Here is a 25147-nt window from a genome sequence, read left to right as displayed (position 1 = left end):
ATTTCAAACATTGTCAAGAAGCCTTTGACACAATGTCATTACTCACATTGGTGCACAGTGTCGGCTCTGTTCTTCAGTCGTTCACCTCATTATTCCTGCTCCTTCTGCCATGTGACAATTTCAAAGAAAGAAAAAAGTTGTTTCCCCCCCGCCTCCCTCATCTAAACTCTTGACCCAGCGTTACATAAGAGGGAGCTCGGTTTCTGACCTGTGAGAAATCAGGGTTAATGTGGCTCAAAGATTCAAGATCCAGAGTTAAGGTAAATTTCCCCAAAAGCAAAAAGTTTGTACGTTTCAGCTTCATCTTTACCGGGACGTCCTGAGGGAAACAATAGTGCAGTGTTTCCTTGAGGTAACGAGATGAGGTACAGGAGAAGCACAGAGAGGGATTTAAACAAAAACAAGGAGACAAAAAGAGGTGGAGACAGAGAGAAAGATGTGTGAAGGAATTCCCAAGAAATGTAGATCACAAGAATGTCTCGTATCACTCGTGCCAACACTTCAGGTTATTTCCCACTGAATCTAAAATATAAGGTGCGAGCGACGGAGGCCTCAAAATGCTTCAGAGGGTAAAATGCCACTTTTTATTTATGTCATGTGCTGATTTAAAAATGGAAAGAGGAAGTCAGACATGTTTAAAATGTGTTCACATCATAACATTTTAAGAGTCAGAAACCCCCAGCGTTTATTTTTATCTTGACACATGAATAACAAACAGTAGAAGCTCTGTAGATATTAACTTCATGTAAATACATAATGCTTGTTTTTGTGCCTTTTGAGCCACAGATCACATGTGTCGCCAAAACAAATAAATAAGCAGCAGTTTAGCATGACTGTGTGTATTTAAAATGTTTAACTACTATCCATCAGATGAGCAGTCTATCTTAAACTTAGATCTGGTCTATATTGGAAAATTAACTTGTGTTTTCATCACAAATAGAGAATTCAGTAGAGCTCACATTCATTCATATTTCAAACAGCCATATATCAGGCACCTAATTGTTCCTGTTGACAGATTAAGTCAGTTTATTTTCACCTGACACTCAAAAAGTTTGTACGAGTATTTGTTGTGAAGATAAAAAACAGTTCCTGTGAGAGACTTCATCCTCCTGTACCACCTGTCCAGTCATATTGGGATTACAAGAGAGACTGACGATTCAATTTTCAACACATCTGCACAAAATGTCTCCTGAAGTTCAGTTTCACAGAAGCAGTGGGAGAGGAGCTGATCACTGTCATTCCTTCCACTCAGCCCACGGACTCAGAGCTGTGAGTCACTCGACCGGAACAAGACCTGATTGTTGGGTCAAATATCCGACTGACCACTGCACCCACTACAATGAGCTGGAAAAAGAACATGAGATGCAAGTTTGGAAAAGACAAACGCACTCGAATTTAGGGCTAGAAATCGACATTTGATTCAACAATTAATAGCCCAAAAATCACTGGTTAGTTTCTAAAATGTGAATTTGTTAGTAAACTGAATATTGGTTGAGTTTTTAACTGCTAAGGTACAAGACAGTAATTTAATTAGTAGCCTAACTAAACTCCCTGGTGCATGAAATACCAACAAAACACAGGAATATCTGCTTTTTCAGAAATATACATGCATTCAATAGCTGCATCAACAAAACCCAAACAAACTGTGAGGTAGAAATTAACCTTGACTGGCAAACAGTGAGAGACTAGACCGACTGGCCACCAGGCACTCACCGTATCGATCCATGGCTAACACACACACACACACACAGTTGCACACACTCGCACACACACACACACACACTCCCACTCACACACAGTCCAAGCCCAGAGCTTGAATCTCTGCCAGCACACTGCAGCACTGCAGAAACGGGTGTGGCCTCAACAAAAGCCTTTTTTTTTTTTTTTAAATCAATACTTTAATACCAAAAAAAACACCTGCATTTACCGAGAACCTAAGAAGTTGAATTGTTTCTTTTAATTGATTGATGCATTAAATCAAATTTAAAACAAATTAAAGAAATGAAATGATTATTTAAAGTGTTTCTAAGGCGACATTTTATCACCTGATATTTTTCCGCTCTGCAGGAGACACCAATAAAAAAAAAGAAAGTCTACTAGCGGATTATTGTTGGAGGACAACAGATTTTTCTTGTCAGTTCGGAACAACCCTGTGACTGTCTGGTATTACCGGGGCTTTACCGGCCGGCAACAACATTTACAAGCTCTCACAGTCGGATGATGTAATCGCTTCGGCAGCAGAATCCCTCTCACAAGCCGTGAGTTCACTTCCATGTCCTCTTCACTCAAAATGCTTGCTCTAATGGCTGGGTGGGGATAATGTCAGGTTCAAGTGCGGGGGCGGACTTCAGAAGCCGGGTGGGGGAGCGAGTCTGTCACACTAGGGATTTTTACTGGTTGCGTTCTAGATGAAGAGCAAACATGGGAAATAAGATTTGGATCCTAATGTACACGGTGGTACAGTGGACTCTCTATAAGAGGAGATTTTAAAGTTTGAGACTCCAGCTCCATCATGCATTTCGTCCACAGTCCAAACCCACTCTGGGCAGTGGCTGGTTTGTTCGTGCTACCACACATTAAACCTCAACTGCTAGGAAAACATGAGGTAAACATAGGCTGTGTTTAAAGTCTGCAAACCTGTCTACTACACCTCACTCATTAACACCACCTACTTCTCCATTTTCTCCAAGGTTTTAGGCCTTTTAAATCAATCCATCTAATATCTATGTTGCTTATCCTTCGAGGTTTACATGGGAGCTGGAGCCAATCCCAGCTGACATTGTGCAAGAGGTGGGGTACACCCTGGATAGCACATACAGACAAACAACAATTCATGCTTCCATTCACAAAACAGGCAATTTACGCCACCCTTTACATGAGATTATTTTCTAAAACCATGACGGAGGCATCTGATTGGCCCCCAAGTCATTGTGCAGCACGACAATGACCCCAAACACACAACCAGAGTCACAAAGAAGCTTCTTCAGCGACAAGAGGAACAAGGAGACAGAGAGACTTGATCTCAAAATCATTGAGGCAGTGTAGAATCACACATGAGACAAACTCAATCCACAGAAGAATTGTGGCTGGAGGTTTGTTTTTAGACACTTACAACCAGCAGGTGAAAGGCCAAGTACCTTGAACTATACACAATTGAAGAGGTACTGTTTTAAATGGGCTATATGCATGCAGTTTGCAGTACACACATTCTTGTACAAACTACTGAAACATAACAACTGACACAGTTTGACATTTTTGGGTCCAAGGAAAATAACACACGAACATGAACTCACACTGAATCAAAGTACAACTATACACCTTCTGAAAACCAGAGCAAAATGCCAGTGCCAATACTAGAGCAGATTTGGTGGCTGTTCACTCGGCGCTCCACTCAGATAGTGACAGAGGGTTGACTGACCTGAGTCAATTTGCCTCCTTGTATAGGATGTGTTTGACAAGCGCTAAGTAAATGTGCTCAGCCATTAGGAAAACAGGCCTATCTTTTAGAGCAAACACTAATCCCACTCACTCCAGAAGCCTGTGTCAATACGCGATTTCTCAGCGCCAGAACGTTGCTTGGAAAGAACCTGCTGCTGCTACAAATGTATTATCTGCCCTCTGGTGCTTTGACAGACGGGAAGTTTTATATGAGTTGCAGTAGTGGAGGAATTACACAGACCAGTTAGTTTAGTAAAATGTTGTTTAAATCTTACTTGAGTAAAAGCACTAGTATCATGAGTTAATGTATCTAACATAGGAAAAGTTAAAGTAGAGATTTTGTTTGAAAATGTTCAATGAGATTAATGTTTTATCACATTCGATGCTAGTAGACTGTTAAAATTGTTTCATTGGTGTGTGCAAGATGCTTTACCCTCTAAAAGGGTCAAAAGATAGTTAACATGAGGGGATATCAGAGTATTAAAAAGGTGTGGGAGTTGTATAACACAAATTTGTGTTAATCTATTCAACTTTATTCCAACTTTCTAACAGTTATTGACTTACTGAAGTTTAGAGACAAATGTGTCTTTGGGGAAAAGTCCCAACAACTCATGGACGTCAGAAACACAAAAAGAAATCACAACTTGTGACCTGACAAAAAGTTAGCAAATTATCAAGTCAGCAATAATTGCTGCATTGCATTTAATGGGATATTAGATTTTTCAATGTAAAATCTTCAATCTGGAAAGTAACTGCAGGTGTCAAAATAAACATTTTCTACAGTTCTGGGACATTGAAATTATACTTCAGTAAAGTACTTGAGTAAATGTACTTAGTGATTTTGCATCACTGGTTATTTGCAGCCAAAAAGTAAAAGAAAACAATCAGATTCTTACTTTAACAAACATGCCAGTTTCTACATTGTATTACTTCCGTTCCCTTTTCCAATATAAAGAAGTTTCCATTACACGGCTCCATGTGTCTAAGTGAGTGAACGATCATAATGAAGTTTATTATCCGCTGCTGAGCCCAAACACCATCTCACATTAAGATGCAAGTGCAGGAGCGGCCGCGCTGATCCAGATAACTCGTGATGGTTGTAAGTGACAGAGCAGTAGCAGGCACCTTCAGATAACCCCCCCCTGACACGTTCCACTGTGCACACACACATAGCTCTGTGTTGTGTTTGTGGCGTTGACTCTTGGCGAGTGCGGAGGTGTTCAATGAGGGTTCACAGAGAGGTTTTTATGAAGTGGTGACAGATTTCTGGGATAGTAGAGAAACCGCTCTGCTGCTCCTCTGCACCCCGACCGTGTGCACGTGAAGATCTGTGTGTGTCAAGTCTTATCATTCTCCGAGCGTCAGAGTCTGTGTGCGGAGAGACTAAGAAAACCCTGCACAAAAACACTCAGTATAATGACACACTTCATCATTTCCTATGTGCAAGATTGCTGCCCGAGCTGTAATTCCATACAGCCACAGAGAAAATGAGTAACAGCTCCTCTCAACGCTCCCATCAGCAAACCAGGAGACGCTTGGCGTGTGGAGAGAGAGAGGAGGCAAAGAAACAGACCAGACACCAGCAGAAAGGGAGGAAACGCAGGAGGCGCGGAGAGAAACTCCCCAAATCTGGCTGCCATACAGTAACATGGAATGTAGTAGTGAGGGGGAGTGGGGGGGTGAGGGGCGGGAGCACGGCGCTCCTGGAGAACATGGAGTCACGTCCCAATTCACGGGGTTCACACACGGTAAAGTAGAAAAACTAGGAGAGAGTTCTGACTGAACTGACAGTGACAAATCTGCAGTGTTGTTTTAAATCCTTTAAAGTCAATTAATGTGGTTTTGTTAGAGAGAATAGTTAAGTAGCTCCAGTTTAAATTAAGGTAAACTGCTACAGCTTTAAACTTTTCTTTAGGTTTTGAAAAGTTAGTTGAGCAGAAACTTGGACTATGGGCAGAAAAGGTCTCTGGTTCGTCTCTGGTTCGACTCCACGGAGAATCAACAAAAAGACGAACCTGGATTGATCTGTCCAAAAATCCAAGAGGATTCTCCCTACCCTGTCTAGTGCCCCTGAGCAAGGCACCTTACTCCCCTAACATCTGCTCCCCGGGCGCCGTACATGGCTGCCCACTGCTCTGTGTGTCCTGCACCAGATGGGTTAAAAGCAGAGGTTACATTTCCCTCCTTGCATGAGTGTGCTTGTGCATGTCTGTGCATGTGCTTGGGACAAATAAATGTATCTTAATGTATCTTAATCTTAATTAATCTTAATAAACTAAACTAATCTCTGCAGGCCAATAGAAATAGTTAAGATTTAATTGGGCCTTGTTTATCTCTCCTCATTCAGCAGTCATGGGCTGTAACAGGATCCGAGTACCTTTACGATGATGAAACTCAATATCAAACCATGAAAACACCGACAAGCTGCAGAAAACAACACTGTCAAAGTGATGTATGGAAAATAAAATAAAGCCGGACGTCACAGTTCCTCACATGAGAATCAGCTCCACACATGACTCTGCAGAACAGAGAGGTTCACTCAGCCGAGGGAATATAAACCTCAGCCTCTTCAAATATTTATAAGCTCAGCAGCCGCCTCACAGTGACGCTGCAAAGCTGCAGCTAATTGTTGCTACGCGTCAGTCGGAGCCTTTCCCGAGTTTCTCAGGTTGAAACAGCGACGGCACGAGGGACGAGAGCGGATGATTACAGCCCGAGTGAAAACAAGCAGGATCAATTACATGTTAGGATAGTGGGACGCATTCTGCTGGAGGGTTGTGGGGAATTAAAAAGAAAACCGACACCTAAACAAGTTGCCGGCACTTAAGTGCACGTTTACGATCCTGTTGCTCATGTTCAAATGTACCTGGATTATATTCAGACTGAAAACATGCAGGGTCCTTATGCATTTATTAATTTTCTACATGATCTTACTGCAAATCTTTGTTCTTTTAAATTAATGTTTAAGACTTTCCTGTTTTTAATAAATTAACTGCACTCTTTTATTTCATATTTTATGTATTTATTTCTGTAATTAACTCAGAATTTCTTTTTAAATGCTTTTTTTGTATTGTCTCATTTTGCTTTTACAATCTGCCACGATGCCTTTTGTATTTCATGTGAAGCACTTACTAATAAACTTGCCCGGCTGCATATTTTGGAAAAAATGACCTACTTGTAAAATTCATTCTTATGAGGGTGACAGCCTCCATTTGACTTCTTGGGTTCAGGTTGTAAATAAGTGCCTGAGCTTATAGAGCGAGTGTCTGTATCAGTGTGTCCTAATGTTAAATACCACTACATCTACACATGATGTATCAACAAATCCTGGTTGTGTACCCGACACTGTCATACTGTTTGAGCTGCTTGGTAATGGAGATCATCGATTAATTTATCTGTTCATCTAGGAAAACAAGAGAGGAAAAGAAAATGAGGCCAAAGAGTCCAGTGTCTTCCCTCTCCTTAGACACAGCTCTTCCTGGGGGATCCTGAGGCGTTCCCAGGTCGGACGGGATATGTAGTCCCTCCAACGAGTCCTTGGTCTACTCTTTGAGTCTCCTCCCAGTTAGTGCATGGGGCCGGTAAACCAGTCCAAGAAGATCCCCTGTCTACATGAAAGACTAGCGGCTCTACTTCGAGTTTCCTATGGTGTCAGAACTCTTCACTGTTGAGCTTTTTGTCTGATAACAGCTGCCGGCCGTGTCGCAGAACAACATCCTGACATCAGTGAGAGAGTTGAGTTGATGTTCGAGGTGACGCTCATCATTAAGCCCTGTGAAGCCAAGTGGAGCTGCCAATTTAGCTGTTCTATCTCACAAACAAACAAATACAAGTTTACGAGTCACATTTGTTTCACATTTAATATTGCAAAATACTAATAAGAGAGCTTAAACTTAATGCCGTCATAAAACCACAAAGGTTTTTTTTGTACTTTCTTCGCAATATAATTTTCTTTCTTCTATTCTGAATCATATGATCCTTCTGTACTTAACACACATATTTAGAGACACACACTTTTCCCCTTGCAACACACAAGTACTACTGACCCTTGCCACTAATCGAATTGACTTAACAGTGGAATAGCTGTTAGCTCTGACAGTCACAGTGTAGAAAACAATGTACAAAGCTCTCTCTTGTTATGGCAAAATACTGCACATGGACCCAGTGCCAAATATAAACTCCTGTTAACCTCCAACGTCAGCTGACAGATCAATCTCTCTCTGTTTGTGTGTGTGTGTGAGAGAGTGTGTTGTACACCACAGCATGTGTATTGTGACCTCTCATGTCATTAGCCACCACCCAGGTCATGTTAGTAAAGCCTCGTCCAGCCGTGTTGGAGCAAAGTCGGAACAGGTGGTCTTATCAGCAACACGCCCATATGTGGGCCACATGTCAGGCATTAGCAGGCCGGCGCTAGGCTAACGCCGAGCTAAATGCAGAGCAGAGGCGAGACGGCGAGGGGAGTGACTTAGCACCGTGACCACACTGACGCCAGGCCATGTGGTCAGGCCAGAAAGGAGGTCAATCCAATTAGTTAGATCTGAGAGACATAAACATCAGGACTCGCTCCAATCCCGTGCCAATCCCATAATATCCCAACCCTGCAGGTTATCTGACAATACACACACAGATGTGTTATTCTGCATTAAAGTGACACACAAACACATCGATTTCTATCTCTGAAGACTAAAATATTATGGTTTACAAGGGGTGGAATTAAGTGGTTAATTATTTAATCCAGAAAGCCGGGCTGCTCCACTGTTTGACCTCACAAGAGACTGTAAATAAAGATGGACGACTTCTTCCCGAAGAGGCCACGATATCATGTATATGGGTGCCGCCATTCTGTGCTTTTACCGCCATACGGAGTCAGAGTCTGCACCTTAACGACCAGGGGATGGAGCGCTAACAAGGTCCCACCGATATGCATGCATCGACCAATCACAAGTCAGTCTCAGGCTTCGTATTTGACATGTATTTAGATTTCTAGTTTGAGGAAGGATGCAGGGTTTATGACCTGTTCTTCAACCGGCCACCAGGTGACGATCAACATGATTTGGCTTCACTTTTGTGGAGCTGTCATGTCGTCCATCTTTATTTACAGGCGATGTTCACTTCACACAAGACCTGAAGCCAAATATATACTTTCAAAACCATGGTCCAATCCCAGCCCAGCTTGTTGGTTTGAAATCAGGTCGGGTATCCACACTCTGGTGTCCTTCAGCAACTTGAACTGAGTTATCAAAGAGTCTGGGAAACGATTTCTTTATTGTGGAAACAAAGGGGGAAATGAACAGAGTGTACAACATTAAGAAGGATTCCTCCGAACATGATCCTTCATAACCTTCTGTCGGTTTTGCTCCTCCAATGATTTAAGGCTGAGATCAGCGTTTCCCGAGCAGAACAAGCGATGTCTGTGAGACGGTGGCTGTTCTGTTCAAAGCTTTATGATAGAAAGGAAATATATGTGAACACTCACTAAACCAACCGCAGCTCCTCCTCAGAGCCATTGTTCTGGACAGTTAATGGCCCGTTCATATTACCACAGGCACTCTCTCCCAGAGCATTTATTCTTAGCTCGGCAGCGGCACTTCTCTTCTTACTCGGAAAGAGGCCGGAGCCGATAGACGCACTGTGACTGCAGCTATGGGCCAACAGAGGAAGAGAGAGAGGGATGATAATGGCACCTGATAGCGCTCTACATTTCCTGGAGGGATAACATATCAGATGAGCAAAAGTTAAGTCTGATCTTTGGTAAAGCTTTCCCGAGCCAGAAGAGACGACCGACATTAAATCCAACTTTCCTCAACTTTGGCACCAGACAGATCCAAACACAAACCACCGGAAAAAAATCTAAAGTAGGTCGCTTGTGTCCGGCCCCGGGACGATCTCTTTTCTCCTCGAGCGACGTCCCTGGTGTTTTCTGCTCCCTTCCAGATGTGTGCACTTCTCACACTCGGTTTTATTACACCACATCTGGACGAATAGGGAACTCACAAGTTGACCACAAACCCCACACACACGCCACATGAGAGCCTTTCAGCAGAGAGGTCACCTGCAAGGATTTAAGTCAAGTAAGGAGCAGGGGGGGGGGTGTGTGAGTTCTCAGCATTTATGTAACAGACTTATTGATACTCAAAATCATGAGGCTGGAAAATCTCCACTGGGAATGAACTGTATGTTCTGTTTGGGGGGTGAAGGGGGGTTCATATTGTAACTGGTGTTATTGTTATCACCCTCAGGTTTAAGGAGAAATGTCACAATCGTAACTTTTTCTTCATAATATCGATTTAATCTCAGGCTGCAGTGTGAAAAAGTTTTTCAAAGTGTCATAAAAAAATACTTTCTGGGCTGTTTTCAATCCTCTCTTTTTCGGTTGTTTCCATTCCTGCAGCAGGAGAGCGGGGGGGGAGGGAGGAGGGACGTGACCATGACTGAGCTTCCACCGAGCGATTTTAAAACAAGTCCGGAACATCCGCTCCTTTTTTCTAACGAGGGACGAGACAGCTGCAGACGGATCTGAGCAGAGAACACTCAACAGAATTTAAATGTTTTTACCACTTACAGGAATTTCTTGAAGGGGAACTAATAGGTTGTTCCTCATTTTCTGTTATATATATAAAAATGTTACCATATCAAAAATGTTTCAACTGACGAGGAAAACACATGTTAAATGAATCCCTCTGATATAAAACCTGCTCTGAATACTTTGTTGCCGAAGTTGTCTTTGTATCTCTGTGCCCAGCTGACACCTGTTTTATTCATAGTCAATTTTCAACAACAACTTGTTCTCCCAAAACTGAAACTATGTTAATATGAGTCGCACTAAAGGTATTTAAATGTCCTCCAGCTAACAAACTGCCAGTGGGGCAGGTTGTGATTTGACCTCAGCAGAACAACATTAATTATTTTACCTTCTGTGTTTCCTGACAGCTCCTGTAATCTGTCGTCTACACAACGACGTGTCAACACAAGCAATGTGCACAAATGCATTCGACAAGTTATCATTAAACCAACTAATGCTCTTCATATCATTAGATTAAATACAATTTCCCCAAGCCACAATGGACGTAGCCTATTTTAATGTCCTCTTTCAGCCAACACTCAAAAGGATCCAGTTCACAATCCCAGGCGACAAAACACCAGAATATATTTCCTAATTTAAGAATCCAGAATGATCTAGTTCTCTCAGCTCGGCATGAGAGCTACGTAGTATAAAAAGACTTTTCAAAAGAAGGTATTAATAACACAGATGTGTGTGTTGGCTTCAGCGCACGCGAGACGGAATAAAGCCTCTTCTGTCCATCTCACGCCTGAAAGAGACTCTGGTGCAGGTGTTAGCTGGGCAGTAGGGCAGCTGCTCAAGTCGGACACAGTGTGTGTGTGTGTGTGTGTGTGTGTGTGTGTGTGTGTGTGTGTGTCTGTGTGAGCGTGCATGAGTGAGTGCGTGCGATGCCGATGAGGCACCTGCAAACTTCAGCAGATCCCGGCACAAGTGAAGAGCCTGTGAGGAGACATCTGCTGCTGACGCCTGAGGAGGTGAAAGTGAATCGAGACGAGACGGAGCCGGCGAAGCTTCGGATCCGGTCAGAAAGGATGAGCCATAAAAAAAATACATAGATAGAATAGATTTGCACACGTGTATGGCTGCAACTATTGATTATTTTCTATACTGATTCAACTGCAGATTTCAACTTTTCGTTCTGCAAATAAAACATTAAACAAGAAAAACCTTCTTGTTTTGTGAAATAAAAATATATTCGGTGTACAAGGACGTCTCATGTGAGAGGCTGTTTACAGTTTTTACTAATGTATGACTGAAAATAAATAAGGCTTTAATAAACTGCTGTGGTGGGAGATCTGTTGAATCAGATTAACTGATAATCTAAATATTTGCCGATTCATTTTTGGGGTATTTGGACAAACTGACAGTGACAGATTTAGTTTACCTTTACTTAACCTCAACACAATCTGACACAGAGTGACATTTGTTTTGAAAAAGTACAATTATCTCAGTTTTATTATTTCTGTATTTGTTAATATATTTGATAGGAACATTAAATATTAATCAAACCACTAGATAAAATACTGTAAATGAGGCAGAGTATGTCGGTTTGACCTATATAGTATGAGACCAATCTTTAATAATGACAATTATCTATAGATAATTTAGTTTTGACCTTATACAAAACATAATATCAAAAACCTCGGTCTGATGCGACTGTTGCGACTCCACCAAATCTGTCCGTGACCTTTGACCTCGAGCTGCTGCAGCCGAAGTAACAAGTGACACTTTATCAGCCGCATTCTCTTGCTTGATACTTTTTTTTTATTTTGCACAGCTGGGTGGACAAAGCAGGAACAGAATGTACTCCTGTTTCCCAGCCAGTGGTACCAGGCCTCATGTATACAGTTCCAGAGGAAAATAGGAGCTTGGCACCAGGGTGGCCGGATAAACAAACAGTGAAGAGCAGCAGCTGGAGCCGTTGAGATTCTTCATCCTTCAGCTGCGGCGAAATTCCATTCGTTGTAACACCGAGGTCATATTATATATCAGACGAAATTAAACTATCTCAACTGAGGCTTTTTCCAGAGTAACACCTGCTTTTAAAGAGTATGAATGCTGCTATTTTACTTTGGCAAAAAACTCACTAAAGTTGTGTTCTCATTAGCCTGGATTTAACATTTAAGAGTTCTTGTCCCTTTGCTCGATCTTCTTAAACAATCCTGAGACTGAGCAAACACGGTCCGATTTGAGGCTGATTTCCACCTGATATCAATCCGAATTTCAGTTTCCGTACAGTCATATGAACTTCCGACGTTATCAGACTCCAAAAATTCGACAACTATTTTTCCACTTGTGCCTCTGGGTGTGAAACCAGGGCCTGGCGAACACAACCCGTCATATAGACAGAAAGAACGGATGCCAAGCAGGTTGAGATGTTTGACGTTTCCTCCTCCTCTCATCCGGGCCGACATACCAAACACAAATACCTCTTCTTCTTCTTCTTCTCCACGTTTCAACACTCAGACTAACACTCATGATCAAGACAACATATTTCTCCCTTGTTAGAAATGCAAAAGCAAACAAACAGACTTTGAATTCCTTGAAAAAAGCCGGACCGGTCCATCGGGTACGTCCCGGGGAGAGAGCGTTCGGGTCGTACCATGTGGGCACTTAATCGTGACCTTTCCAGTACAGATGATTAACTCGCACAGTGGGAGTCGGAATTTAACAACACTTCTATAATCGCAGTGTATGCCCAGCTTAGGCAAACAACTCTAAACATATGGCTCAACATTACATAATCCTCATACCAGGGATGCTCCAACGCCAGCGTAACTATTCTTCCGCTACTCTGCACCAACAAGTCTGTAGTAAATGACTTGAGAAAGTTACTCCACAAGTTTTATGTCTTTACTTCAAATACAATCCAGCCAAGTACAGAGAACCTGGCACCTTGCATGTTACTCAACCAGGGAATGCCGCCCATAGGCCGAGCATGGTCCGCATTACTCTCTTTACCCGGGTTTCACCTCAATAAAACAAACAGCCCTGTAACTATATCCTCAACCAAGGGGGCCGCTGCTCATGAATGGCGCTCAATCATTCCCCCCCTTCTCTCTCTCATATCGTCCTTTTTTTTCTCCGCGGCCCCAGCCTGAGGAAAACAACACTTTCCGGGCACAGTAAATCTCGCTTGACCCCGCCCAGTCGGGGGAGATCACGTAATACACACTAATCCTACTCAGAATTAGTGGGGGCTCTAGGGAGAGATGGTATTAAATGTGCGAGTGTGTGTGCATTTCTGTGTGGGAGTGAGCGAGTGTATCGAGGAAGAGGGGAAGGAGAAGCCGAGAGGTGGAACTGCTGACCTGGGCTGACTCACGCTGGGTCTGTTTCTGTTGGCCGGGAACACGGAGGAGCACAACAGGAGCTCTCGAGCTCACCGGGCGCAATGGGCCTGCAGGTCACTGACTTGCACAAGTGAAGGATATGTGTAGGGAAGTCACCCAACGAGTGGGCGAGACAGATGCACTACAGGTTAAAAACTTACTAAAGGACAGAAAAGCAACTGTTTTAGAGAACACGTGCGAAAAAGGTTTGTTGAAATCATTGTTTATTTTGATGGGCGGTGTGGTTAGCAGTGGTTAGCTTTGGTTAGCTGTTGCAAGAAGGCTGGAAGAGGTCTCTGGATTTGAACCTAACGACTGTCGAGGGCTTTATATTATATTTATATTTATATTCCGACTTCCTCCTCATCTGAAGACATGTAGCTTAGGTTATTCGAGACGACACATTCTAAAGTGCGAGTGTGTCTCTATATGTTGGTCCACTGGAGACATGTCCTGGGTGCTTCCCACTTCTCACCCATTGTCAGCTGGGATTGGCTCCAGCCTCTGTCTCAACTTTCCAAGGATAAGTGATACAGACGATGGAAATGGTCTACTTTGACTCACTAGCTAAATTCCCTTTACACTACAAAAGTAGCCGACATTTTGAATACATTTCGCAAAAATCAGCATAAGAATATGATAATTGTTTTTTGTTTCGATCGCTGCCTTTAAGTGAATATCAGGAGTTTCCAATCCATGTAATGTGTTGCTAAAGTGCCGATCATCAGCCCCGTGGCAGAGGTGTGTGCTTTCCGGGCGCCGTTCAAATGCTTTATGAAACGGTTGTTTTCAACTGTCATATCACAAATAATGATTAATGCAGTTTTCTGTGTCACAATGATAATGAATGTTATTAAACTTTCTAAAAGCAGACGTTAATCATAAATCACTGATGAAGTGACATGATCGCAAGCATCCGAGTCTTTGTCCTGACACGCTTCTGTCAATAAAAAGTATATTAATGTGTTTGTGTGCGTGTGTGTGTGTGTGTGTGTGTGTGTGTGTGTGTGTGTGTGTGTGTGTGCACATTAAAGTGGTTGCAGCAGCACCTTTAGCCCAGGGGCCTTGAATTGCTCCTGAAACACTTGCACACACGCACCATTAGCTCTGCTCCTGCACTAATAACCTGTGACACCTCCCTGGTCCTGGAAAGCAGATCCTGATGATGCGCTGTCAGTGAGCAGCGGGGGGGGAAACCTCATCCTCTTCACCCAGGGGAGAGCAGAAGACAGCTGAGCTCATATTAAGCCGTCACTTCGCTCACAAATGACTGTGCTTCCTGTGAGAAGTCTTTGTTTTCATCCGTGTCAACAGTGATGCTGAACCGAAACTGGTCCACCTACACTCTTGTTTTCTGACGCTGATCCGGGGTCGGGTCGCCGTGGCAGCGGGTCGAGCAAAGAAGCCCAGACGTTCCTCTCAACGGCAACACTTTCCAGCTCCTCCTGGGGAATCGCAAGGCGTTCCCAGGCCAGATGAGACATAATCTCTTCAGTGTGTCCTGGGTCCACCTCGGGGCCTCCAACCAGCAGGAGAACAATACAGGTTCCTTTCTAAAATAGCAGTATTGACTTGTATATCATAAAAATAACCTAAATCTAATTAAAGTTATCAATATTAGCGTATAGTTAAACCGTTAAAATATCAAGCCTCAGTTACATTTCTCTGTCATAAGAGTTTGATAACGAAAAACCCTAATATCAGTATCGATCGCAAAAATCCTTATCGGTTAGGCTCTGATCTATAATTGCAAAGAATTGACTGTTTTTGAATATGTCATAAGAAGCTAAAAACAAGAGGAAATGTGTTATGTTGCAGAGATCCAGATTTTTGCACTAACCCATCATTACTGATAAGCTCTGTGGGACAAACACACAGCAAACGGGCTTTAACTGTAATGCTGCTTTCCCTCATAGCTGCCTGTCGCTCATAGCCTTGCAGCCAGTGTCGGTCTTCCTGAGCTGTTTGCAGGTTTATGCTTGAGGCTGATTTGAAAATACGGTCGTATCTTTGTATCTGAGCAAAGTAAAAGGCTCCAAGAATAGAAGCATTTGTAGTATTTCACGTATGCTTGTTTCCATCTTCCCTCTGAAGGGTTAGTTCAACTCCAGAGTTGTTGACGGTTAAGCAAATAAAATTCTTCCATTCCGCTTCAAACTCTTTAAAAGGTAAATGAACAGCATTTATAAAGCTCTGTGTATTAACAGCACTGTGACATGTCCTCATGGTTTTATGTTTCCATCTCCTTCAAGCAGAGTTTCATTAATTAAAGTACTTTAGCGACGGGGCTTGTCAGGATCTTAACACCTCACTGCAGCTGATGGCTGCTTTCCAAAAACCAAGACCTCCTGCAAGTGATATCCTGTATCAAGAGTTGAAAAAAAAAAAAAAAAATTCTTTCCATACGCTTGAGGCCTCCGGCTGAATTCACCTCTCGAGTCTCGACTGACAGTCAGGAGAAAAAAAACCTGTCTGTCTGCTTTCCGAAGAGCGTGTTAACTTGAGGGTGATGGTTCAATGGCATCCAGGCCTTCAGCTTATAACAACAAGTGTGGCAGAACAAGGAATTTGCTAGGCTAATGCAAGTTACTTCTATTAAGCAAGGCAGGAAAAGCAGTATTCTTGCAACCAGGACTACCAACGGAGGGTATGATCACCACCATTGGAGCGCAGTATTAGGAGAAGCTCCGATAGGTTTTATCAAAGAAGGAACATGCAAACTATATGTCCAATCACGGTGGAGGACTTGTTAATTCTACTCTCATGTCAAAATCGTGTTGCATCGTTACCTATAATGCAACTTAATTCATCAGATTTGGGTGCATCAAGCTTGTAATGTGTCCTTGAGGTATTAGCTACAAGCAGAGATGAGGAAGAAGGCTTCAGAGGTCGTCTTAGATCCTTTCTTCTTCTTCTTTTCTAGACTTGTCCTATTCAGACACATTCATCAATGACTCAAGTGACATAACTTGAGGACATTTACCAGACGTTGTGCAGCTTTCAGCATCTAAAGGGTTTAAACATTTGTAGCAGGACTCCCCAAGGGAAGAAGACTGGTGTGTGAAATCGCTGAAGCTCCCTTCCAGCCTACTGAGGCACAGCTCCTAAAATCAATGGCTCGTGTCAGAGGTCAAGTTCAAGCTCAAAGCTCTAACATCAAGCTGGAGGAACATTAATTCCAGTAGAGGTCAACACTCCAACTTCTTTTCAATGCTAAAAATCAGCTACACACGATAAAAAAACATCCTACAAGAATATGAGTGATGACAAACATCATTCTCCGTTTTCCTGCTCGTCTACTTTCCTGAATAAAGAGCTTTACAGATACGAACTATTGCATGAGGTAATGTTGGCTGCCGGCCGGCCCTCCTCTCCTCTCTATCTCGCTCTGCAGTAGCACCGCCGCTTTAGTCTTGGCATCAATCACCGGCGGGCAGATACGCAATCTCGCTGTGCAAACAATTAAAGGCTGCTCCTCTGCACTCAGAACTACTCACTCGTGTTGGTGTGTTTAGGATTAACCCGATATGCTTACACATTAACCCCGGAGACACATCGCTGAATGGCATTCCTGAGTTCTGTGTTTGCTGAACCGAGGGCAATAAAAGGCAGTGTAAAGCTACTTGCTGCGGAGATTGTTGTCGTGCTGGTTACCTTTGAACTTGGCTTCTCGGCAAAGGTTTTCAACTTGACATTGATTCCGAGAACCGAGCAAGATTTACATTTTTGGGCTGTAAATGCCGTCAGTTATAACATATTCATTCAGTCATGGCAGGAAACAGCTCTAACTATAGGTCTCAACGCAGCCGTGCTGAGATCCGATCCCTCAGACCACAGTCGGTCTAGGATGCATGAGGCCACATTGTTTTTGCTATATGAACGGAAATGTGTCCTTGGCCACATATGACAGACCGGCGACTCAGCGGACGTCTTCTGATCCACGACAGCAACCTAGAAGTTTAGCAATGACCCTAGCTGAAATCTGATTGGCCCCTGAAATGCCCCTGTCCGGTCTGTAAGCTCTTTTCATGTGCTTGAACAATGTCCAAAATATATTTAATGATGTTCAAGAGCTTAATGATAAACGAAGAAAGACTTCAATGTGCACCTTACTGAATCAGAAGATTTGCATGGATGTTCCAGAAGGTTTTTACTTTGTCAGCTTTTTAAAGTTCACAATACTTCAACAAGGAAAAATTGTGCAAAGCATGGAGTTGTGCATGGATCTTGGACATATAAGTGGGCCCTCTATGTTAACTGTGGCCCCTGTCGGCCCCTGATTTATAAATATTATGGATTCGCCACTGGTCTGTATGTTAATTTGTTTCCAGCCACCCCACAATATCAAAACTGTCCCCCTAATAATCATTTCGGTCAAATCTGAATCCATAGTAGATCTGTGGTATGGCTCATGATTCATTCGGCCCCTCTTGACTCTGCTCTGTCTTACATAAACACTCACACACAAACACGTTGACAACAGACACATCTCTATTCACAGAAAATATAATTTGGTCTTCTTAAATGATTCTGGAAGCATTTTAATAAACACACTTAACACCAGGTCTGACGAAGGCCAATGTAGATGAAGAAATGCCAAAAAGGCATGTATGCATTTCAGCGAGCACTGCCCAATTCTTAGCAAGTGACTCACGTGTAAACATCTGTCAGGTGACGTGACAGTGAGCGATACACTCCCTTCCATCAACACTCTCAACAATATACAACCTGTATTTGCCTTCCTGACTTGCAGCATTAACCACACAGTTGAACGGTGTTATGTCAGAATTCAGTTTTAAAAAACAATGCGCGGTTGTAAACTTGTCAGAGACTCTCGACAGGCCTGGGTTCACGTGACAGGTCCCTGAAGAAGAAAAGAATATGAGTGGAATGTCTTGAGTGATATGAAAACAACCAGTTTCCGTCACAACCTTCAGCTGGGCCTCCACAGTGTCTGCCTTCAGACAATCTTTCCACTGTGCTGGAAGGAAAAATGGTCGCGATCACAAAAAAACAAGAATCTGCAAATGCAGCCACTGATAATCTCAAATAGAGAGCTCCTCTGTGCACGGCGTAATCCCCCCACAGCTGGACTGAGGGTGCAGTAAACCTCTGAATGGGGGCAGACACAACTCAGGGCCGAGCACAGAGACAGTCGTGGCTCAGCAGAGTTGTGTAACTAATCATAGAAGCCACACAGAAGCAGGAATAAAACACATTTATACACGCAAACTGTAGAAACTACGAATGCAAAGACAAAAAAAAACAAAATGAACAAACCAGCCCGAACATATTGGTGAAACTTGAATGTCTATTGATGTTATCTTTCCAAAGACAGGCCGGACAACACTCGATTCAAGCATGAGATCATCCGCACACACATCAGCCAACTCCAAACTTAAAACTGTGGCTCTGCTCTCGCCAAACCGTTTTTCCGTGGAAATCAGTTACAACCACATGCTCCAGATCAAGTCGAGATCAAAGTGCGATATTGTGCAATAATCTGTCTTTTTTGTTTTTGTTTTCAAGTCTCAAGTCAAAGAAATCTCCTGGAAGTCAAGTCTCTTTTTTGAACGTATGTGAGACTTGAGGCCAAGTCCACCAGACTCTCCTGCAAAGTTCCACTATCACACATACACAAACAATAGATTGTTATTGAAACCCAGATTTGTTTCCTTACCTCGAGTACTGGTCCTGCCCCTAAGATTATCTGCTCCACTCCACTGGCAAAACCCTTCTGGCTGAGCGCAGTCAGGTGATGAATAAGGAAGTTTGTGCTCTGAGTCTTTCCAGAGCCGCTCTCCCCAGATATAACAATGCACTGGTTCCTCTGTCTCTGCAGCATGGTGTGGTACGCCACGTCCGCCACGGCATAAATATGTGGCTCCAAATGTCCCAGAGAATGGTTATCGTACATCTTCACGTACTTGGGGTTGTAGATGGGCAGGAACTTGAACGGATTAATGACAATGAGGATGCTTCCAACGTAGGTGTAGATTCTCTCCTGGCGGTACCGCGAGCGCAGGTTGTCCAGCAGCGAGCGCTCGTTCAGCTCCGGCAGGCGGCACAGATCTGCGTGGTTACCCTGGGACTCAGGCTGTGGCAGCAGTCCACGCTCCACCATGCGCCTGCGCTCCTCTGTGACCTGCAGCCACATCTGGAGGCTGCCGCCATAGTGGATCGAACCATCCAGGTTCTTCTGTCTGAGCAGGAAGCGGTAGTCATCGCCGCCGGAGAGCGAGCGGTGCTCTAACGCCACACGGGGCCAGAGCAGCATCCGCTGCACAGGACAGTCGCTGGGGTTCAGAATCCATTCCTCCCCACCGAACTCCTTCACCTCGGCTAGAACGTAACACTTGGTACGGTCGAGCTGGAGGCGTCCGATGACGTGTTCGATGGCATCGGCCGCCGTGGTGGTCTTGCGGGCACTGATGGGGCAGTAGATGGTGCCCTCGGCCAGGGCGCCCGGGTAGATGCGCACAGTGAAATCCGAGTTCTCGAAGCGCTGCCTCCGGCCCAGGGTGCCCAGGGTGCCCATGCCACCAAGGCCATCACGAGCACTCATGGCGGAGCAGGAGTTCCCATGAGCAGCAGCCCTGCACCGGCACGTCCTTCACTGGGCTGGAAGGGGCCACACGATCAACATCACCTCTGCAAAAAGAGAAAGACGACAAAGGTAAGGATCTTTAATCTGCAGGTTGCAAAGTTTCAGAATTTAGAACACGACTCGCTCCCGACTGTGTTTGACTGATCAATGAGTCGACTGATCTTTTCAGTTCTAACAACTCTGATCTTAAACTGCAATGATTAAATTAATCTTCCACCATCTACTCAACTGATCTGAGGTCGAGCATTAGATTACAACACAGCTGCAATCTGGCAGATTACGAAATTTGTCAGATTACTTCAAAAAGGGGCTCATATGCTTTTATGTAATCGAGTGAAGGGCCCAAATATTTTTGGGCTTGAACCCGACATGCATACTCAGAGGATGAGGGATAAGTCATGAGGATCTACAGGATTACCATTAACACACATACACAGCTCCTAAGCACACACACCAACACACACACAGACACACACTCTCTCACAATGCCACGACCTGCAGCTGCCACCCTCTTCAGTGAACACACAATCAGGCCTTTCACTCACTTTAATACACAGCGTTGTGACATCATGGGGTGAGTGGAGGCCACGGATACTGAGAGACACTTTATTGACTGAGCTACTGAAGAGAACTCTCTGCTGCTGCTGCTGATCTCTGATTCCTTCACTGTCGACAGCATCTGGACACTTCTCTAACATTTAGACCCGACACACCACAGTTTGACTCAATGCAGCAACAAAAATCTACTCTTTTTTGGCCCTAGCTGAAACGACATTGGCTCCTGAAGTGTCCAAACTAGTCACGTACTAACAACACCAACAAAAAATATGGCGATTTATTAGGATTTTAGGTTTTTAAGCTTTTTGAATTTCTCGACTTGCCTTGTGTTAACTGTGGTCCCTTTATGGTAAATGGTAAATGGTTTTGTATGTATAGAGCGCTTTTCTAGTCTTGATGACGACTCAAAGCTCTTTACAGTACAGTTTTACATTCACCCATTCACACACACATTCATAGAGTGCATCTATTAGCAGTTAGCTGTTCTATGGGGACCTTCAAGTTGGAGGACGACCGCTCTACCCCTCAGCCACAGCCGCCCCTGATTTAGAAACAAACTAGATCCTCCCCTGTGCATAACTTACAAGCATAAAACAAGGTTCGGCAACAGGACAAAAGTTGTTCTTTACTTATTGTTCTAAAGCCTTTTAAGTCACTTAAATGCCTTTACTGACATTACGCAATGTACAACAAAGTGTCCCAGTGGTAGAATTATCAATCAATCAAATTGTATTTGTATTGCCCATATTTATTTAAGTGACAATTTGTCTAGTAGGACTTAACAAAAGGAAGAAAACGTATTAACAAGAGAGAACAGGGGTTGGGTGTGTCAGGGTGTAATTTGAGCTGCATGTAATCTGTACATTGAGTCTCCACAAGTGCAAATTAAAAAAGCTTTTAAACTTAACTATGTATTCGTGCGATGTCTCTGAAAAAGCTGAGGCATTAGAGGAGCACTGCATTCAGAGGACGATGACCTGTGTCAGATTTAACGATTTCACTGCTAATGAGGAAGGAATAAGATACTTTCTTGGTTTCTATCAACAGAGGAGTCACAGCATAGATAAAGCATAAATTGCAATAGCTGATGCATTTGTCCTTCTGCATAACCCAGAAAGCATTGCAGCCTTGTGTATCATTAGTCTGCAATGTGCGGTGCATTCCAGGAATCATTATGCGACGTGCTGCACTTTGTCTTCATGTTGTTCCCACTTTGCTTCAGCGCGTTTTAATCGACTTCAGATACAGATTTTCAAAGCGCACGGGAATGGGCTTCAACTTGTTGCCATCAGATGTGACTTTCTCACTCAGGTAGAGAAAAGGACTGCAGCACCGTGGGACTGACGTAGCAACAATTCATCAAAGTGTTAAGGCTGTTGTGGCTGCTCTATGGGCCAAATGTCGTTATTAGTCACATTCGGATTCTAAATATTAATGATTATTTCCTAAAATTGATCATTATCTCCACCAAGGATATGCAGGATTTGTATCCTTCCACTTTCATTAACATTGCAAGGCCTTTTTCAACATTTTCATTCATTTCTCAGAGAATATTTCATGGATCTTGATGGAAGAAAAGGTCAATAAGTTAAGGGGACTGATATTCATGAGTGTGGTGCAGACCCAAATAACAATTCAAACTTGTGGAATTAAATGTGGTTTTGTAAGGGGACTGTTGGGCTTCAGAGTAATTCACCTTCCTGAGTGTGATTTTAGTCAATGTGAAAAATACCTGTTGTATGAGGTAGTGTCTTCATATGTTTTGTTTTGTCTGAACAAGAGTCTATAACCCAAAATTATTTAATTTACTGTAACGCATGAAAAATGAAAATGATTAATTGTTTGACATTTTCACCCAAAAAATGTACAAAAACAATTATGAAAATGGTTCAGATTTCCATGAATCAACTGATTAATAACATCGATTATATGTTGCAGCTCAAATCAATATCATCGTAATAACTTCAGATATGTTTCCGTGTGAACCAGCATAAATGAGCAAAAAGGCTAAGAAACCAAAAAACTGCAGGTATCAACTGACCATCATGAATATATTCCAGGCCGCTATGATTATACCGTGTGTGTCTGTGTGTGTTGAGCACTGAGTTAGGGCCTGACGCCTGGAACAGATGGTCAGCTCGCTGCTTATAGGATAGGGAGGGGGGTGTGGGGGGGGATTTATGGTGGAGGCAGTGCTGGACGACGCAGGAACATGCAGGCGAGCTCTCTGTTTACAATCACACGAGGACACCACGCTCATCTCCTTTAGGAAAACCATGACAATACTCAGCAATCCCAGCACGTCTCCCAGTAACAACTATCTCTGTTACCATCTTACTTGTGTCAGATTTACAGACGAGTGCTTTAACCACAGCCGGGAGTGGTGCAAGGTGACGTGAGGGGAATCCTGCTCAGACTGGGGGAGGGGGGTGATGGAGGTAAAGGTAGATGAACTGGGACAGATGCATTAGTGATCCATAATAAATGAAATGCAAAAAAAAATTACAGTGAGAGCTTTTAACAACTGAGAGCTGACAAGGATGAGTTCACACCAGTAATTATTTCAATACAATTATACATTTAAAATTAATTCAATGGCTGCTCCAGCTCATTCAGCCAGTTATTAGTCAGCAATTCTTCAAACAAAACTTTTAAGAGAGGGGAAGCCGACTCCTTTAGATCCTGGAGCTTTTTATCACTCTTATATCCTATCAGAAAGAAATGGACTATATCTTTATCGACCTGAATCTAACAAGCAGAGAAAATAAATTACTCTTTTTTGTTACGTCACATCCATAACTCTGGTAGAAAAGGGCAGGTAACACTTTTTAATGATCCGTCTTCCTGGTTTTCTAATGTATCTGGGTTAGGAAAATGATTGATGGACAAGGAAGCAAGAGAACAGAGTGTCTTCCTTCTAGAAACTGCAATAAACTCTGTAAACTTTGCTGTGTTGTCAGTGTTACTATTTATAACCACATGTGCGCCCATATCAGGGCTCGGGATCAAGGTGCTACACGTGGAGCAGATATCTCATGTGTGTGATACTCTAGCATTCCTTGTGATACTTTGACAAAAAGCATTGTCTCAGTGACGTCAGACTTTACATTCACTTGCATTGATTTCCTGGAGACTTATTCTAACACTAACAATAGTTAAGGTTCACCTGAGCCCTCTCTCTGCTTGTCTGAATTGTAACTTTAAGAAAACAAGCGACAGAGCAGCAGGAGAAAAGCTGCCGCGGCCTCATTTCTCTGTTCTCCTGAAACGACTGAACCAGGAACAGATCTGGTTGCATCACCTGAATGGGCAGCGAGGAAGAATAACAGTCGGGTAATGTGACCTGGAATCAGACTGTTCCCAAGACGTAGTCGATCAGTCAGTGACAAAACATCAACAAATAGTAAAACTCAAATTCACATAAGTTCTGGGTACTTTTTAAACTATAAAACTTGGGGCAGGAATTGTCTAAAGTGTCAGAGTAATGTCGAAACTGATCTGAAAACCAAAGATTCGGAAGAAACTATGTCCAAACTATTTGCGTTCTTTGTGTAATGTGAACATTGTCAGGAAGACGCTTGTGTCCAGGTTCCCTCCGACAGGAAACCAAGCCGAGGTCCAAGCATGTGAGTCACACTCGTCAATGGCTGCCATTGTTGCAGAGAAGTGAAGGATCAAGTTTGGTAAGCTTTCTACGATGTGAAGTCATCTTTCTGTGTGTGTGTGTGTGTGTGTGTGTGTGTGTGTGTGTGTGTGTGTGTGTGTGTGTTTGAATGTGTGCTTGTGTGAGTGAGTGAGTGAGTCACTGTCATCAGGGCTTAGCTCATGTGTTCCGGCCTCATAATGTTTTGGTGGCTCTTTATTGTACCTTCAGCCGCTGGGAATGTGTGTGCGTTGTACTAAGGCGTGTGCGTTGGCACTGGTCTGTGAACTCTCACATGTAGTCTGCACATTTTTGTGGGTTCATTTGTTCCCCGGCAGGAGCGGTGGTGCCAAGTTTAGCCGCTGTGTTTATTAGCTACATGTCCAGGGACCACACTGCTGCTTTCTCACAGCCGCGCCTTTGCTTTCTATCAATTATAGAAGTGAGTTTGCAATCAGGTGTTGATAAAAACTACTGTTCACATCTTGACTGAGGCTGTTAGCCCTAAACGATGCTAAAGCAATTTGTATTTTGGCTCCTTCTGTCAAATTATTTCCATAAAGTTGAATAACAGGACCTTTTAGTTGTTTACATTTTAGTTTTGGTTTTACATTGAAATTTAGGGCGCAGACTAAAGTGATGTGGTCTGAAGTCATCACCCACATGGGCTGTGTCTACCTATACTTGACTTTTATTGGTTTACAGACGGGTGTGTCCATTCAGCGGGTTGTAGTCATTTTGGGCAAAGACATGAGCATCATTATGGTAATACTACCAGTATTACCACCTCCAGGCCCACTGATCTACGCTGGTATGAATTCACCAAATGAACGTCCTCATGGTTCAAACATCATCATCGTCTGAGGCGTTTCCTCCTCACTCCTGCACCAAGGCTCAACTTTACTTCTCTTCCACCTCCTTCTTTTCTTCTATTTATATTGCTGTCTCACATTCCTGCAAGTGGTCAGAAACTCGTGTCTTCACACTGCAAACAAACCAAACCC

General features: G+C 43.2%; 1 protein-coding gene across 1 annotated transcript in view; it reads right to left on the bottom strand.

Annotated features, from left to right (window-relative positions):
- myo9aa (myosin IXAa) overlaps nt 1-25147 on the bottom strand; it is a 103546-nt gene that overhangs the window by 60397 nt on the left and 18002 nt on the right. Inside the window, exon 2 of the mRNA XM_061068690.1 lies at nt 19016-19986. Coding sequence (XP_060924673.1) covers nt 19016-19900 — 885 coding nt within the window. The 5' untranslated portion in view covers nt 19901-19986. The remainder of the gene's footprint in view (nt 1-19015; nt 19987-25147) is intronic.

Source organism: Limanda limanda, chromosome 3 (assembly GCF_963576545.1).
Source record: "Limanda limanda chromosome 3, fLimLim1.1, whole genome shotgun sequence".
NCBI classification, from domain to species: Eukaryota; Metazoa; Chordata; class Actinopteri; order Pleuronectiformes; family Pleuronectidae; genus Limanda; species Limanda limanda.
Note: the sequence above shows the minus strand (reverse complement) of the source record. Positions and strands in the feature narration are given on the sequence as shown.